The sequence below is a fragment of the Denticeps clupeoides genome, chromosome 9 (assembly GCF_900700375.1).
Source record: "Denticeps clupeoides chromosome 9, fDenClu1.1, whole genome shotgun sequence".
In the NCBI taxonomy this organism is placed as follows: Eukaryota; Metazoa; Chordata; class Actinopteri; order Clupeiformes; family Denticipitidae; genus Denticeps; species Denticeps clupeoides.
In genome coordinates, this window is record NC_041715.1 from 6,379,385 (window position 1) to 6,397,523 (window position 18,139).

At 44.4% G+C, this 18,139-nt stretch overlaps 1 protein-coding gene across 4 annotated transcripts in view; it reads left to right on the forward strand.

Annotated features, from left to right (window-relative positions):
- Nucleotides 1–18,139, forward strand: part of thsd7ba (thrombospondin, type I, domain containing 7Ba) — a 148,353-nt gene that overhangs the window by 74,554 nt on the left and 55,660 nt on the right. For all 4 annotated transcript variants that reach the window (XM_028991648.1, XM_028991647.1, XM_028991650.1 and 1 more), the window contains exons 5-8: nucleotides 2,487–2,735; nucleotides 3,274–3,443; nucleotides 4,524–4,679; nucleotides 8,845–9,051. In XM_028991648.1, the coding sequence (XP_028847481.1) occupies nucleotides 2,487–2,735; nucleotides 3,274–3,443; nucleotides 4,524–4,679; nucleotides 8,845–9,051 (782 nt within the window). The remainder of the gene's footprint in view (nucleotides 1–2,486; nucleotides 2,736–3,273; nucleotides 3,444–4,523; nucleotides 4,680–8,844; nucleotides 9,052–18,139) is intronic.

An 18,139-nucleotide genomic window follows, 5' to 3' on the forward strand; every position in this document is an offset into this window, starting at 1 on the left:
CGCGAGCCACCAGATGGGATTGTGCTTGTTGGATCTGGACAGAAATGTTAAGTCTTCCTACAGGTGTTAACTGTGTGGTTTTGTGCGAGACTAAATCCTCGGCTGTGGTACTTCAATGTTTAGAGAAGTAATCCCCCTCCAATCCATCCCTACATATCAAAACGAACGTATAAAGCAGCATGGAAGCATGCGAATATTACAACTCATAGAAAACAGTGCAAGACATCAACTATTTTTTGGGGGGTGAGAACCATGTGGGTGTAAGTGACATTTTGCCTACGTTACTGGAGACCATATTTATATACATTTTTAAAAAATGTAATCACATGTATGATAGCATTCACATTAGAAAATAAAAATATTTTTTTTTTAGTTAAACTTTTTAAAGTCTCAAAAATAGTTACCTTTTTGTGCCATTTGGTTTTTGTTTGATGACTCACCTAATGTCACTTACATGGTTCTCCGCTCTCAGATTGTGTTACTTTATGATTGTGTCTCAGTGGCCTTGACCAGATTCTTTGCAGTTTACCCACTGAACTTGACCTTTTGACCCTTTTCTGAAAAGGGGCAAAATCTAGTAATGGGCGTTTCAGCGACAGAACAACTCTCCAGGTCAGGTAAAGGTCATGCAGATGTGTTGCATGGTGGCTGTTAGTCAGTAAATTATCAGGCGCAGCTTTGCATGATCCATATTAGTGTTTTTTCCTCATTATAAGGTCCTCATTATAAAAATTTCACTTTGTGAGATTATTTAACATTAATACGAGTACCCCTAGCCTGTCTATGGTCCTGCAGTCACTAGAAATGGTTATTGGTGTACAGAGTGCTTTGGTCATTCTGCTTCACTCTTCAGAAAGCGGCAGCTCAGATGGTCAGATCTGGAATTTGTCCCCTTATGTCATCATAAGTGGATAGGATACCTCCCGTTTCTCATGATTTTTCTGACCAGAGAATTTCCTACCTCTCCCCTTAAAAAAAAATACTCCATCACCTGTCATGGCTTGAAAACATTGCATTGTGATTGGATGTAAAAATGAGCACAAATGTATTTTTTTGTTTCGTTACGTGAAACTCAGAAGAACCTGTGGGTTCATTAAAATTGTTTCTGGAAAAAGACGTTTGCGCCAAACAAGAAGTGTTGATGTAATTTCCGCAAATGCCCATTACTTTCTATAGGCTGCTCTCCTCCTCGTTCCGCCTCTCTCCTACAGACACAGAAACGGCACATCCTGGGGAAATCTCATTGTGGGACTGGAACAAAGTTGCTGTAATTCTGCACCACAGCTGAATTTCAGAAAGAGACTTCAGATACAGTATCAGGGGACCAACAAGATTGATAGAAAAACAAAAAAAATGCATAATAGGGGTCCTTTAAGGAGCTTCTGGTTTGTTCTTTTTTTCTTCTTCTGAATACGATTGGGTGGAATGGACTGCTTGAAACTTGCAGCAAAACAAAATTTACACAAAATAACACCTGATGAGTCCGAGACAGCCATAAATTGTTGATTTGCATGCTTTTATGTAATTAAGCCTTTTCTGGTATTGAATCTTAATTTTTGATGAGTTGTATTCAGATAATCCTCCTGCTAATCCCACATGTAAACATCTGATCAAACACATTTTCCTCAATGCCTATTGATGAGGCCGTTCTTCATGTTGGCAGATGTGTGTGTATGTTCACAGGTTTGCAATAGAAATGTGACTATATTTATCCAAATACAATATAAAGCTGAATGTTTTCCTACAGGTGGGGTTGAATGAGGTTAGCCATGAATGCAATCCAGAATAAGACAGATCATTTGCAGTTTGTAATTAACATATTTATTCATAAGTGCTAGATCTTGGCTTAATGAAATGTGCTGATTTAATATGTATGTTTCCCACCTGAGTACAATTTAGGCATTTTGTGTAATTACAGTGCAATTACCAAGTAAAATTGTACAGAAATGAATGCCGCGCAGGCAGATTATAATATACATAAGTAATTAGATTCTCTGAACCAAACAGCTGAACTCACATTTGTATATTTTATTGAGCCTTTGTGTAATGGCGAGCTCTGCTTCATATCAAGTGCCGGCAAGGTTAATTTTTCACTCTGCTTTCTTGCCATTATTGCATCCAAACAGAAGAGCTAAAGAGTCACTGGTCGATTTGTCATATTCGAGTGCACTTGATGAGTTTTGTCAAATTATTGCATTTCACTCCATATCACTGAAGATTCTGGAAATTAGCTATGGTAATCAATGGAAACATGCAGCTTTCTCCACACTCCGCACTGCTCTAAAGTGTTTGTTTTTCAGTAAATAAAGCTCCTTCAGTGGACTTTCCAATACCCACAATTTACAACTTTTTACTTAAACATCAGCTGTTTCCATCTGATCAATAAAACATCGTGTTCCGCTTTTCTTGTCGCATCAAACAAATGGAATTTTATTTCTTTACTCTGGACTCCTTTGATGGTGTTCAAACTCTTTTCCTCTTCACAGCCTTTGCACACAAGACAGCAGTCCTGGAACGTTCCAGTCTTGCATAATGCCCAAGGACTGCGAGACATCGGACTGGTCCGCGTGGAGTCCATGCTCCAAAACGTGCCGCGCCTTCGACCTTTCGCCCGGCTACCGCTTCAGGACGCGCACGAGACTGCAAGCTCCCATAGGTGGGGGCAGAGAGTGCCCTGCACTCGAGGAAAAGGAGGCCTGCAACATAATCGGAGACTTGCTCCCGAACTGTCCGAGGTATTTGATTAAGCCCGGTGACATTTTCTCAAGACGAAAGGCTACGAGGACGTGGTCAATACCGATCGATTTTACCTGTGCACTCTTTATAAAAATGTGTTTGGAAAACCACCTTTAAATGCGACCATGCATTTTCATGATTAAGACAAAATATTTAATGAGGTTATGCAGCCAATCGATTACTACAGGTTAGCGGTTCAATTTAAAGCGTTATTTTATTGTTTTACTCATCAATCAAAAAGCAAAACTTTAGATAAACACATACAAAGAAGCATTATTTATTTGTTATATTCTTATTTAATATATATATATATACATATATACATATACATATATATATATATATATATATATATATATATATATATATATATATATATTTACTGAATGCAGTAACAGCATACATGGTATTAGTGGAGCATTAAGTTCCTAAAAATCCCAGTCTAAACGAACATTAATACGTACGTTCAAGACAAAGTTCTATTCTTATATTCTAGAATGTTCTTGGTGTACACTGACTTCAACTGCATTCCCCAAGGTACGTTTGGAAAAGTACAGACTGGGGAGACTGCCACGTCGCCCCGCTGCTAAGCCAGCAGGACCGTCGCCTTAACAACGCCAGTGTTCTCTGTGGAGGAGGAATCCAGACCAGGGAGACTTATTGCATCCAAGTCCCTGATGAATCCAGTCCTCATCACGGGAGGGAAGGTAATTGTCACTTTTCCCAGTCCTGGTGTGAGGACACAGTGCCTCAGAGGGTGGGCACCGGGTACAAGGCAGACCCGAACTCACTTATACTGATTATATGAAAATAGCAGACCTGGGGTGACGTTTGCATTCTGCAGATACCGTAAAAAGAAAAGTCTCAGGACAAGATTATAGCACAAGGTCAGGAGGAAACGACTTTATCTTCTGACCTGCATTTATCTCACACTATTGATTAATTGACCCCCCACTGTCTGCCGCACTGAAACACAGAGGAGCCCGGTGTCAATGAAAGATGAATGAACCCGGCGCTACGGTTCGGTTTTAAAGTAAGCCAGAGCAGAGACCGCACAGACCTTAATAGCTCTGCCACAGTGAGTAAACATTATTGTCATTTATAATATGATCTTGTCACACTGTTAAGTCCCCCATTCTATTAGAACGGCGTCTCTTGAAGAGCCCGCCGTGGCGGCCCTTTGTTAGCTTTTTGATAAGACTGGCCCGGTGGAATCGGCCATGGCTGGTTTACGTAACGTTTCTTTAGAGGAAATGTTAGCATGGCAAATGTTTAAGCCGCCTATAAACAAACTGCCAGCTGCGAGCGGAATGGCAACGAAGCTCTTTTTAAATCACCGAGGGGGAGGCGGATACAGATCGATGAAATACAGCAGAGGTGTGTCTGAACCCGACCTGCGCAGCGTGAGCGAATGTAAATGGATTACTGTACGGCCAGCGCCCCGAGACGTATCTCCTTTCAACGCTCGTACATGCCGGAAATGTATGTGCTCAGACGTAGCCAGGCAACAAATGAACAATCATTTCTCTTTAATGGCACAACAATGGACTTTTTATGGCTTTTTATCTTGGTTTATGTTTAAATGAAAATCTGTTGGTCAACGAGCTGAAACAAACTCATTTCAAGAGGCCCATGGGGACACAATACGTGCAATTCAGAGTGCTTCCAGCTGTGCATGATGATGGTGATGATGATGACGTTGCCGTAATGATTTGTATTGGGATGTTTAGACTGTAGCTCAATGAGCTTGACTCTCACTTCCTGTTCCAACGTCCTTTCACCTGTAGTGTCCAGGCCAGTGAATGAAAAGCTGTGCACAGGAGAGATGCCCTCAGCCGTCCAGCACTGCTCTGTCCCTTGCCCAGACCAGTGCCCCTTGTCCTCCTGGTCGTCCTGGGGAGCCTGTCTGCGTGACAACTGCGAGGAGCCCCAGGGCAGGAAAGGTGAGATGGGAAGTAAATCACATGTGTTGGCCACTGGCTTTACCCTTAGCAACTATTACGCACTAAATCCCTGAGGGGTAGAGTATCTGGGGAAGAAACGGGAAAACGTAAAAAAAAAGAAACGAAGGGCACCATCCTACCTGTCTGCAGGAGTGCTGTACTGTAATGAGGGCTGAGGGGGGAAAACTGCTGCCCTACACTATGATGCCCAGAGCCATCAAATGAGGCTGGAGCGTATCACATTCACCACAGTCACTAATTTGATACCATGGGCCAGAGGTTTTTATCCCCTTTCTCCACAAAAGTTTCTAAATCCGTCTCCGGTAACAAAAGTAATTTGCCATGTAGACGTTTTAAAGGGGAATGAACAAGCTAAGCAAATAGAAATACAAATATATCCATTGAACAAACCTGGGCGATGTAAGGACGTTGGTTTGCTTTGACCTGTAGAAGGACCTATTTTCAGCTTATTTTCAATTATCCAACTAGCTTTAGCAAGTAATATGCCTTATTCAGGGGTATATATGTTATTTCAGTATTCAGTGTCATATAATGAAGTGCCACTAGATAGAGCTGCTTTTTGGTGCTTGTTCAAGCTCCAACTGACATGTCCGTTTACAAATTCTGTCCTGTCTCAGAATGTCCTCTGTGACATGGACCCTGTGGCCTTTCGACCACAAATTTAATCCATACAACATTTATGTCTAGATAGTAGACGCAGTCCTGCACATTGCTGAGCAAAGACCAGGATAGACTGGTGCCGAAAAGCCACAAAGTGAACTGTCAGAGGACCTAAGAGCACATATGACATTTGTGCTGTGCGTATGAGGAAGCAGTGCAACGTGGGCTTCAGAGCTTTTTAGCCATTTTTCTCCATTGCCCAAGGTTTAGGTCTCCTCAGAAATCGATATCATGTCCAACAAAGATGGCTGCCTTATTGGCTCGAAATGATCTAAAGCCTTTACTAAGACCTCATGATGTGCTGGCTTTAATATCACTCCCCACAGACTCCTGGATGGCTGGTTGCTAGAGAGCTGCCCTCCTTAAGTTTATAAACGTCAGAGTCGACCAGCAGCCCACCCACAAGCCCATTTCATCCTAATGTTCAGTCTTGAGTCCCCATGAATAAAGATTATTGTCTTCTTGTTGTTTTCCACCCATTTAGACTGGTCACAGTCGGATATCTCTTTGTCTTTTCCTCAGCTCTGGTGGTCTGGATGTTTGAACGTGAAGATGCTTAGTCGCATCATAGGGTAGGGAGGAATTGGTAATGATCAGCGGCGCCGGATTCTGAGGTAGTGCTGTGCAGGATGGATGCGATGGGGGAAACTCGTCGCAGCGCCGGGCCCCATGTCTCTTCCATTGAAAAAATGTGATACGACTGCTGGACCTTTCAATTATTAACATCCGTGGGGATGTGTCTCGACCAAATTGTTTTTCGCCGTTTGGGGAGTTAAGTTGTCCGGGGCGATTGTGGGATCGATGCCTCACTCCATGTCTGAAAGGACGTTCCATGTGCATGCTCTCCGCGGGTATAGCCTCCCAGCCGCTGGGTCTAGTTTTAAAATGATTGGTAGGTTGCAATTTTTTTTGTTTAATCGCCTGCTCTGGGACCTGCCAGTGTCTTTCCGGCAAAGGGATTTTTTTTTCCGGTTCCTCCAGTAAAGCACAAAGGGAGAGACATTTAATGTGTATTAATACATTAATGAAATGAAGACAAATTATCGGGTACCAGGGGTTAGCCTGGCTTGCGCATAATTCACATTTTAAAGCCTTGTGCGGTGATAATTGCAGGGTACGGAGAACAATTATAAATACAGAATGTAAATTAGATGGGGTCGACTGTGATTCCATTGTTTATTCACTTTAATGTGGTCTTGACACTCAGCAGCGGTAACCATCCATAACCATGAAGGTGCTCGTTATGTGGGCTTATTTTATGCGGCTGGGTGGACATCTGGGATTCCTTGTCAGCATATCTTTCGGTGCTTGAAGAAATATGATGCCTATTTATTCTTTATTCACCCCATCCTTCATACTCCACAGACTATGCATTATGGGCTGCTGTTCCCGACACTCATCAAATTTAGCATTCGAACCCTACATGAAAAGCCTACGAGGAGTGTTTGCTCATGTCTAAGCATTTATGTCTTCGGGATTGAAACAAAACCATATCAGAACAACAGTGGTGGGGCAGTGGTGGCCTAGCGGTTAAGGAAGCGGCTCCGTAATCAGAAGGTTGCCGGTTCGAATCACGATCCGCCAAGGTGCCACTGAGGTGCCACTGAGCAAAGCACCGTCCCCCCACACTGCTCCCCGGGCGCCTGTCATGGCTGCCCACTGCTCACTCAGGGTGATGGGTTAAATGCAGAGGACACATTTCACTGTGTGCACCGTGTGCTGTGCTGCTGTGTATCACATGTGACAATCACTTCACTTTAACAAAGCACTGCTTGCTAGTTATTTGGAACAAACAGCTCATACAGGCCTTGTTGCTGATGTTTAATTATTTATGACACCGTCTTTCAATTACGTATGAGCAGTTAATACATCACACGTCCAGGTGTCCATCTCTTCCCATTCTCTGCACTCCTAATACATCACAGGTATGACTCTCAGGGCTATGGCCGCTACCAACACTAATTTGTAGATTCAAGCATTCTGACGTGTGAGTTAGTGGGTGCGACACTCCACACAACGTATTGTGTTCCATTGACATTAGCCCGTTCTACAGTTAAGGTTACGTGGAAACGCGGACAGATGGATGGACCATTTCTGAAGAGACAGGACAGGGGATTTATTACAGCATTCAGCACATGGCCCAGGGCTTTCCATTACTGTGGCTGACCACAGATGCTCCCATGGATCTGACCCAGCACTATTTTCATTAGAAGCCCATTGCCTTGGATAGGCGCAGCCGAAGCGTCGCATCACATTGCAGACGCTCATAACAAATTCCGTGACTAATCCTTTCATCCTCGGCAGAAAAAAAGGGGAAAATTATTGCATCAGGGCGGGGATCTGGAGACAAAGCGCTAAGCGCTGCACTTTCCTTTTGGAGTCGGGAGCGATTACGAGGATGGAAATTAAAAAAAAAAAAAAAAAACGTCCAAGGACGTCTTTGTGCAGAGGTGTCTGTGGGACAGGCCATCCATTCCCTGAACGCACTCACCCTGCAGTCTGTTTCACCCGGGACTGCAGAGTCTAGACAGACAGACAGGTGTGCTTGGAGTGAATGGTTTATAAGGTGATTTTAAGCTACTCCATCACCGCGATTCCGTGTGATTTATTAAGGGAAACAAGAATGAGCGTAAGAGACCAGGGCCTGTTGGGCATTGGCTTGTGAGTCCAGGCCCTCCTGGTATGCGACATTGATGTATTACAGAGTTTGCAGCCTTTTCTGTTTCCTCCGTACTGGGAGCTCCAAGCTGTGGTTATTTCTTTTCATATATTCGGGATCCTCAGATCTCGGAGCCTGCAGAATTCTGCGGGAAGGAAAGTTGAAAAGTCCGCTTCTCACGTCAGGGATTAAGTAATCGTAGCACAAGCAGGAAGCTCGCTTTGTTGCACCGCGCAAACCTTGACAGATCGCTCCCATTGCGCTCCATTGCCCTCCCAGACGACCGGGCCCTTGCGCGATGTTTAATGTTAACATCATTTACTGTAGATTTGAAAAGTAAGTGATAATACGCAAAATCGTTAGCTATTCGACGTGTTTTCTCATTAGCTCGACGTGCGGCCCAGTTTCGCGGGTGTAATCGGTTCTGCTGTCTGCCTTTTTGAGCACCAGCCAAGAGATGAAAAATGGAGCATTGATGGAACTAATTATCTTTTTAAAGGATTAAGAGCATTGATCAAACATCGCTTGGATCTTGCAAGAAAGGCGTTGCCTCGACGAACCAGGAAAAAAATCCCGCCGATGTTTCTGTACTTTTTCTTCTCTATCCGATGCGCCAACGCTTTGTGAAAAGAAGAGGCAGCAGATCAATGCCGGGGTGCCGTACAGAGCATGAACGGGCAGGGGAAGTGTGGTTCACCACTGCCTACACCCGCGCCCTTCGTGCTGAGAAGGTTCTAGGAAACGCGGGGTCGGCCCGGGGTCGGCCGTGTCTCGCTGTGACCTTAATCTGCCTCTCTTCTCTCTTCATCCGCCTTGCGTCCGCAGGCTTTAGGTACCGCAGACGGCGGGTGCTGCGGGAGCCGGAGCCGGCCGGCGTGTCGGACAGCTGCCCCCACCTGCTGGAGTCCGTGCCCTGCGAGGGTTCAGCCTGCTTCCTGTGGCGCGTGGACACGGAGGGCGCCTGTGCGCCCAGCCAAGGAACCTGCGGCCCGGGGGCCCAGACTCAGAGGGCGCTCTGCGTCAACGCCGAGGGTAGGGGCACCTTCACTTCCATCTTGTTTTACATCCCCACACACGCGTGGACTCGGCCGTAGTGTCTTCAGACGGGCTGAACAGCTCCGGCGGGCGCCCGGCTCCCCGCACCTGTCATGTCTCAGTTCGGAGCCCATCCATTATTCATGAGACACTTGGCAGGTAGATGAAGTGTGCTGCATCATGGACCTGATTATAAGACAGAACTGAGGCTTCTGCACTGCCTTAATTGTTCATCGCTGCCGCTTATAAGCCTAATCGCATCTTCTTTTTTGTGGGGGGGGGTTATTATTCTGTCACATTAGATTTAGTTTGTGTTTATTAAGACGGCAGAAACACATCAAGACAAATTAGCTAATGGATCTAGCTGATGAGAATTGACGGATTCTGTAAGATGTGGTATAACAGGCAAGTGTGGAAAATTGGGGTGAGGTGTTTAATTAGGCACTTTTTGTTCGGTGAGTGGTATCGGAGTTTTTCAACTGGTTGCTCTCAGTAAATCCACCTTGCATCGAAAAGCCAAATCGTTCAGGATGATAATTTTCATTTAATCCCTTAATTCAGGTCAGGGTGTGTAGTGTGCACCATTATTACGATCTCGTAATTTGGAGCAAAATGTCACCACAAAGGAGCGTCTGATGAAGAGCCACTTTAAAATATGTTTGGTATCAGAAATGCAATTAAGAAGTTGTCTACAGTGGCAACAAAAGAAGCCTGTGATGAGAGGTATTATAATTAAAATGGCCCACTTCGGTGTTATAATTACAGAGGTTGTAATATCCATAAATCTCGACTGGAGGTATTTGAAAACGCACATTTACGTAACCATCTTCTCACTGTTGTTTTGTCAACTTTGTATCTGGACAAAGGTTGAGATCAGCTGAAGGGTTAAGTCGATAATCCTCAGAAAACTGCCGGGCAGAGCAGGACCAGGAGCAACAGGGCAGAATATGAGCAGTGAAGTCAGATTACCATTGAGCATAACAAGTAGTCCTAATAAAAAAAAGATATGCAATTAAGAGCACTTATTGCACTTATCGCAATTGCTACTTGCAATTAACATGCAATTAAAAAAAAGAACTTTTTAAGTGTTTTAATAGTGCAATACAGTGGGTGCTTTCTGTAGATAATAAAACAACATGGTTATTAATAATTAATAAAGTGACAAATCCACTTTATTATGATTGTAATATATCATAACTATATGCTCTGTAATATATATGACATTCATTGAGTCTAAATATAAACCGCATATTTATTAATTTCCTGATGAAGTCTCTGGCCGGTGGTGTTCTCCGACACTGGGGGATATATATCATGGAATCAGAATGTTCCAAGTTTGAGCCCATTGGCCACGGCAGGGCATCAGTCTGACAGGAACGTCTCTCCGAGCCCCGTTTGATTGACAGCTCCTGCCCGTGCTATCACCTTTTTATGCACTTGAAACCATTGCAGTTCATCCTGTGATCTTTGGTGGTGCTGGTGTAAGGAAGCTCCTCTTTTACAGGGATTCTAAATTGAGAGAAAGCCCAGGAGGTTGTTCTGGGCAGTGGAGATTTTCAGATATTTCTGTCCGTTTGCACTGCGTATTCGTTTTAGCCTGTGAGACGACAGTTAATGGGCAAAATAACCAAACCAGGAGTGGCAGCTTCCATTGCTGAAGTTTAGTGGGACTCCTTTTTTTGTCCAGCAGCATTCGAATTGTCCGGGGCTGCGTTTTGAGACGGGCTGTAATTTGCTCTTTGCCCCTCGTGCCTCGTTTTCCAGTTTTCATTTGCCGCTGTTGGCAGAAGAGGAGTCCACATGAGAAAAGTGATGCAGAACGGCCAGCGTTATAGCTGCGAGATGTGAAATTGGCTCGGCGCTGGCTCTTTGAACCTTCGCTCGGCGCAGCGCCTGTGAAATACGAACCCCTCCTGTTGGAGGATGTGTAGCGTTCGTTCCAGGTGAGGTCGCACGCATTCATCTGGCGAATGCTGTGATGCCCTGAGAGGAGGCAGAGTGCCTTTCGTCGATCGCGTCTCTTTGCCAGATGTGACATCAGAGCGGTTAATTGTGAGGAATTACGTGGCTAAAATAGCTGAAAATTAGCGGCTGATTATTTTTCTGTTGTGTTGAGGGGTGCTTGTGTAATCATCATTACACGTTGCCTTGATTAATGCTCATAGCTAAAAATTATTGACCTTTGTGTTTGGTGTGATTTGTTAATATTGCGGAAATGGGTGTTCTTTTGTTTTTCCTGTAATGCTCAGCAGCCAAAAATCACTCAATAACACCAGCATGCATCACGCCCATCCACTCAATGGCAGTGGTGTTTAAGGGGCAGTGGTGGTCTAGTGGTCAAGGAAGCGGCCCCGTAATCAGAAGGATCCCACTGAGGTGCCACTGAGCAAAGCACCGTCCCCACACACTGCTCCCCGGGCACCTGTCATGGCTGCCCACTGCTCACCAAGGGTGATGGTTAAAAGCAGAGGACACATTTCGTTGTGTCACTGTGTGCTGTGCTGCTGTGTGTCACAATGACACTCACTTCACTTCACTTCACACTGCCGTTTCCAGACAAATTTTTTTCCAGACAAAATTATGAATTCGTTGCTTCCAATAATAACCAGATTGTTGGATCTTCCAACAATAACCAAATTTCACACCATGGTCTGGAATCTGTGGAACATCCTGATTATATCTGACTTGTGACTGGGTGCGAGGCAGGGTCTCATCCTAGGTTCTAAGTTGACATTCAACTAAACTGTTGAAGAGAGATTCCCAGGTAAAGCAAACCATTAAAAAATATACGTATTTTTAGGATCAAGTGGATAATTTTTCCCAAGGTCACAAAAAGTGGGTTGTTAAAGAATTAGCACGTCAGCAGCACTGTGCAGAAGTCTTATCCTCATGTGAAAAGGCTTAAAGGTTTTCACAGACACTCTTAAATTGCTCTTAATGTACTGTATGAAGGTGTTGAATGCACTGATTATTATTAAAACATATTAACGTCTAGAGATAATTTAGAAAGCTCTGTGAATGTATTTTTGGCTGGGTGGAAACCAATCTGAGCAACAGAGCTGGATTGATCAGCTCAGAAAACAGAGCTGTGTGGAGAACTATTTTCGAACTGGTGCCACGCGTTGGGACAAAGCGTCCTCAGGATTCACAGAAATGATGAACTGCTTGGTAGAAGAGAAACTAACTACCCTTTTTCTTGGTGAGCAATGAGTTTTGTCACCCAGAATAATGTTTTTAATGTGATGTGTCAGTGCAGGGAAGGACACATTTGCACAACTCAAACAGAGGTTTAATACAAAATAACATAAAAACATATCACGCATGGAAAGAAGGCATAAAAGTCCATGGGCGCATGAGGACAGTGACTGCCGACAACAATCATAGACAAGATCGGGCAACATGAAATCCCAGTCCAGAGTACCATAAAAAGGTCAGATTGTGACATATGATTAAAATGGGAGCTGTCTGATGATTGACAGCTGTACTCTTTGGGTCGATTTAAACCAGTGCTCGACAATACGCCTCATGTGCAAATATCATATCATGTTTCTTATATCATGTTTGCTAGTCCTGAGGACACTTACAGTATGCTCAGTGTGTAGTGCTGCACTTTGCAAAAGGTTTGAAATGAGTGACCTTTACCTGTAATGTTAAATAAATATGTCTAATATGCCTTATTGTTTTGGCCTTTAGTGTATGGTCAATGTTGAATGGAGCGTGACTCAAGACGTACATCAAGATGACATTTTCTGCCTCCTGGATACTACATTTGTGCGTGAATATATTTTTAAATCTCTCCCTTCACCCCAAATCATGTCTGACCTTGGGCTAATTCACTAACAGCCTGTGCTTTGGGACTTATCAGCCACCAAATCTCTCTGTAATTATAGCTAATGTCAAACGCAGGACCTCTGGCACTGATAGATACCGGACCCGAAACAACCGACTGCCGGAAAATCCATTTTTGTACATGTGAAAAATGTTATTGAATTGCCCATTGCTTCCTTATTTATTTTGTTATTTATTCCTCCCGGCCCACCTTGTCGCTGATGAAACCTTTCATTACCCGGCTGATATGTTCACGTCTACGCAGAGTGATGCCTCTTTCCAAGGTTACCCCCTCAGATAAAACGGGCCACCGAAGCCCGAGCTGTGACGTTGATATTGTATCTACGTCCGTCCCTCACTCCTTTGTCACGCCCGCCATTAAAATGCTAATACCATTAGTGTGGATTCTAGGTGATATGACAGGGCGACATTTTGATCAATGGCAGCTATAATCCATTCGTCAGATTAGGGGGCCATTCCTGTCTAATGACTTGTTACTGCTGTTACTCATGCCTTGGTCTTAAACACTGCCATTTGTCTCACCTTACCCCAGTCCGGCTCAGCGCAATTAACCGGTGATGATGGAGCGGTCACTCAGCCGCTTGTTTCTCAGAAGATCGGCCGCCTCGGGGCCGAATCCAGTCTGGGTTGCTGCTGCGGGATGAGATCGCAGCTCAGTGTTTCGATCGGCACAGTGTTCCAATTGCAAAGTGGCACAAAGTCACAGGTTCAAACCCCACTTACTACCATTGTGTCCCTGAGCAAGAGGGTCTCCAGGGGGGCTGTAAGTGTAACTGCTGATTTGTAAGTCACTCCGGATAAGGGCGTCTGTGAATTGCTGTACATGCAAATGTTTATTTTCTGCTAGTTACCAATGTGCTTGTAAAAGAAGTATAAACTCTCTACACAACACTGTATTAAAACACTCCAATCTGATTTTACCTGGCAGAAAGAGGCATGTCCCAATAGAGGTTAAAAGAATTAACAGTTTAAAATTTATTTACACCAGTAGATTTCCATTGCATGTAAATATTGAATGTAAAAAAAGGTACCAATATTACAGAAGAACCCAAAATAAAAGAAAGGAGAAAGGGATAGAGAAAGATAGAGAACAGCCAAGAGCCAAGCTAAGGAGGTTGCCTGGACAAGTGCCCAGAGTCCACAAGAGAAAACTCTTTTATACGTTTGACTTCCAGGAAGTTGCCGCAAACCAATCAGAATTTGTTATTTCCGCCCTGTTGCTCTCGTTGTCATTTGCCGGCCCTTGGCGTCTCCTGCTTGGGGTGTGTCGCAGCCCGACAAAGACTCAGGCGGGGGACACCTCTTGCTCGGGGGAAGGCCGTTTGACAAAGATGGAGATGAGCCTCCATGCAAGACAAAATAATGTCACGGACTTCCCATCTTACACGCTTGACTCTCATTGGAGATCTGCAACAATATGCGACTGTCGGTTATTTTACAACGAATCCAGTGTCATATGAGTTGTATGCGGTAGTTCTTTCCAGACAAATTCCAGAGAGAAACCCATGTTCTGTCTCGACCGGTCTATTATCAGGGACCTGCTATTATTGGAAACTGGGCCATGATTAAATTTAGCTTTTAAGCTCTCACTCAACTTCTGCTGGTTCCATGCGTTCTATGAAGGATCTAAATGAACTGTCTGTTGCCATTGTGTGATAAACAGAAGCTGTTCATGGTGCTGATTCTTGAAATGCACTAGTCCATTTCGATTTTTGTTCTTGTCACGTTAAGGAACTTACATATAAAACCTTTATTCTTTGTTTAACGTCTTAACGCTTATCTTATTGCTTCTGGTTTCTGTATAGAATTTTTTTTTTTGTGGGGGACAGTGTGTGGCACGCATGATGCATTCTCCCCGCCTACGCCCTTATTTCTCAGCGCGGCTCACATCTGAACAGGCGCTCGCGCGCTTCACAACCACCCGTGTCACCCATCATTCTGCGTTGCTGGAGGGGGGGGAGCGCTGCTTTTTCCCGGCATGGGTCCTTGGCTGTCACTTAGTAAGTGATGTGTCAGGCAAACACTCAGCGGAGGTAAATTATGAGTGTGGCGTGGTGAGGGGGGACATGATTGAGTGCGTCGATGCAATTTCACCGTGGGTGTCCGAAAATCTCTCCGGGCTGCGTTGATAGCATTGATGTTACGCTCGTCTCTACCTGTTAGGCAGTAATTCTAAGACCGGCTTTAAAAGCAGGCAGGCCTTGGGGAAGCGATTGTAGTGTAGGAGGGGTTGGAATTTCCCCCACCTCGGAATAAAAAGGGCCACAGCCTGATGTGATGATGCCAGGGGAAGTTCGTATAGGCACTCCTCGGCGGAATGGCATGCCGGGGAGAGGACGGTATTATATTCGAGGGAAGCGCGCCAGCAACAGATCCCGTGCATTAATAATGCAAGGGACCCTGGGGCGGCATTCCATTTACAGAGTTCCCCAACACCCAGGAGGGGCTTCCTGCTCTCCAACTCGGGCGAATCTCGAGCAGAGCTCTCCTCTGTTGGAGCCACCACAGCTTTGTCTAACTTCATTTCATGTGTTGTGCGCGTACGTGATTAATTTTTCTCTCAAGGTTAGTTCTGTGTTGTTACTTGGTTGTGTAATTTGTCTCTGTGCATTTCTGTTGTTAGCAGTTAAATAGCCTTTGTTAGAACAATGGTGATGCATGTTCCAGCCTTCAAGGTCTGCTCGCCCGACAGCACATTACAATGAGCCACAATCCCCGCATTGTACGTTTTGATTAACGGAACTATAATGGCTGTCTCCAAAGCTGCTTTTTCATCTCTATTGTGCACTGAGAACATCTGATTGTGCTAACTGGGCTCAGCAAAGAGAAAAAAGGCCTCGACACAAAGAACAAAATATTCTGTTTGTTTCCTTTCAGAAAACTCTCCAGGCTACTGGAGATGGAATAATTAGGTTTAATGCTTCATTAGGTGCCCGGGAGTGCCTGTCAAGATACTGAAGTGATATGATGTGGGTTTATCCAGATTTTCCCTTCCACGCCAACCCTCGGGCTTGGCAGTACATGGAGATGGCATGCAGCGCTGGAGAGTGCGGTAGATAAACCATGTGCTTGCCGCAGATGGCTCTTCAGCACAAGTGTCTTTATTATCTTGGGATGTGGTTGTCAGGCTCCCAGCTGGTTTCTCACTTTCTTCACCAGCTTGGCTCAAGGAACAACAAAATATTTTGTTCGCGTGCCCTGGTGCGGCTCCTCTGTCTGAATCAGGGGTGTGGCGGGTGTGTTTGGGAAGGAGGGGACTCCCCAGCGCACAGCCACTGCGATCTATCAATGTCCCTGTTATCATTGCACCTAATCAATAGAGGTGACAGTAATCTGCTAGATGACCTTTCCTGCACACGCAGCAGGACTGTCGATTGCCGGGCTGAGGTCGGATGATTCAGATCAATGCGCAAAATCATCTCTCTGTGACAGTTCAGTGAATTATTGTCCCGATGTCCTTGTAAATCGGCAGCTGGTTTGCTGGACATGGGCTGCCAGAAGGAAAAGCCGCAGCTGGAACAAAAAAAAAGCCCAAGAATATTTCAAGGCTTTTTTTTTTTAAATATATAAACTAAAATTACTGATTAATATTACATTTAGAGTATACAATGTGCAATTTTCTGATACTGTTATTATAGTGATTAGTATGAATGTGTTTTCTTTAAGTTGAAATGATTCATATAAATTTTCTTTTTGTGAATAATAATAATAATAAAGTTCTAATAAACCTCAAAAAAGCAAGCATAACCATAAAAGCATTGAATAAAACCGTAAAAAAAAAAAACATTTATTTAATTCATTGCATTAAAGCCTGAAATATCTTGCCATTTACCAAAAAAAAAAGATTCATTACAGCAATATGCTGTGTAAACAAGCGGCAAATGAAAAGCCCGTTTTGCTTTTTATTACACTGCAATGGCGACGGGCTGCCAGACTCTTACTGGGTTTAATTAAACTAGACTTAACCCTACACTGAAAATCCACAGCCAATCTCATTAACTCTGTAACTTGCTGGTCGTACTTGCGGATGAGGCTTCTGAGGCCCATCAATGTTAAACGGAAAAAATGGAACGTGCGTATCCCCTCTGTCCTCGTCCATGTAAGCATTTCATTTGGTGGGCCCAAAATTACATGCAATACCCAGTGGGACAAAAGAAAGGGGGCGTCCTGTCGTGGAAAAAAAAAAGAGAGAGAGATAGTGGCCAATTATCCTGTCCAATTTACTTTAATGCCTCACATTTCTCACTGTAAATGGGAGTGGCAGTTCGAAATTGTCCATTTCTGCCATTAACGTTTGATGTAGGGGATCAAACTTCAATGCTGTATCGTTCGTCCCATATGCTCCTGTCTGCGTGGGCAGCTCGGGCTAATTTTCACAATCTAAATGCACATTTGTATCTGTTTCTAAGGGGCTCCGTGCACATATTCAGCGGTTTTGCGGGTGTCTGGTGGGATGAATTGGTTGAGGAAAAGCGAGGGGGATGCAAGTCGTTTCCGGTCTAATGTGTGACCTGTCGCTTGAGACCATTATCCTACTGAGAGTTTCTGCTGAAACTTTTTTTTTTTTTTGGTGAGCGAGTGGGAGAGGATGGAGGCCGGACTGTAATTTCACTGCCGACGATCCACAGAATGCATTCAGCTGCCAGTAACCACGCCAATAATCATCCTACAGTCGTCAGTTGCTATATTAACAACGCCCGCCATGCAGATACAGGTCTGTGAAGCAACATACGGGCTAGCGGGCTAGCATACACTCAACTCTGAACCAGAAGACCACAAAGTCACAGGTTCAAACCCCACTTACTACCATTGTGTCCCTGAGCAAGACACTTAACCCTGAGTGTCTCCAGGGGGACTGTGCCTGTCACCACTGAGTGGAAGGCGTCCTGGATAAATACGTCTGATAAACGTAAGTTGTACAACCTGACTCTTCTGGTGTCCTGGAGGACCACAGGTCAAGAGGAACTGAGCCCACTGAAGTAGGCTGGTCCCTGTTTATCCCAGGATGCCTGTTAGTTGTGCTGTGTCCCACATTTGATGGAGTAAGAGGTTCAGAATAAATTGGCTGCTATTTGCACTGTAAGTAAACACGCTGCACTGCTCGGGTTGAATGTGGACAGCCGATGAAGGTGCGCATCATTCAAGTTTAATGTCCTTCCACAGCTTTTATAGATCTTTCTCTCTGTGTTTTGGCTCAGAAAAACGAGGCACTTTTATCTGTCTGAGTGAAGTGGAG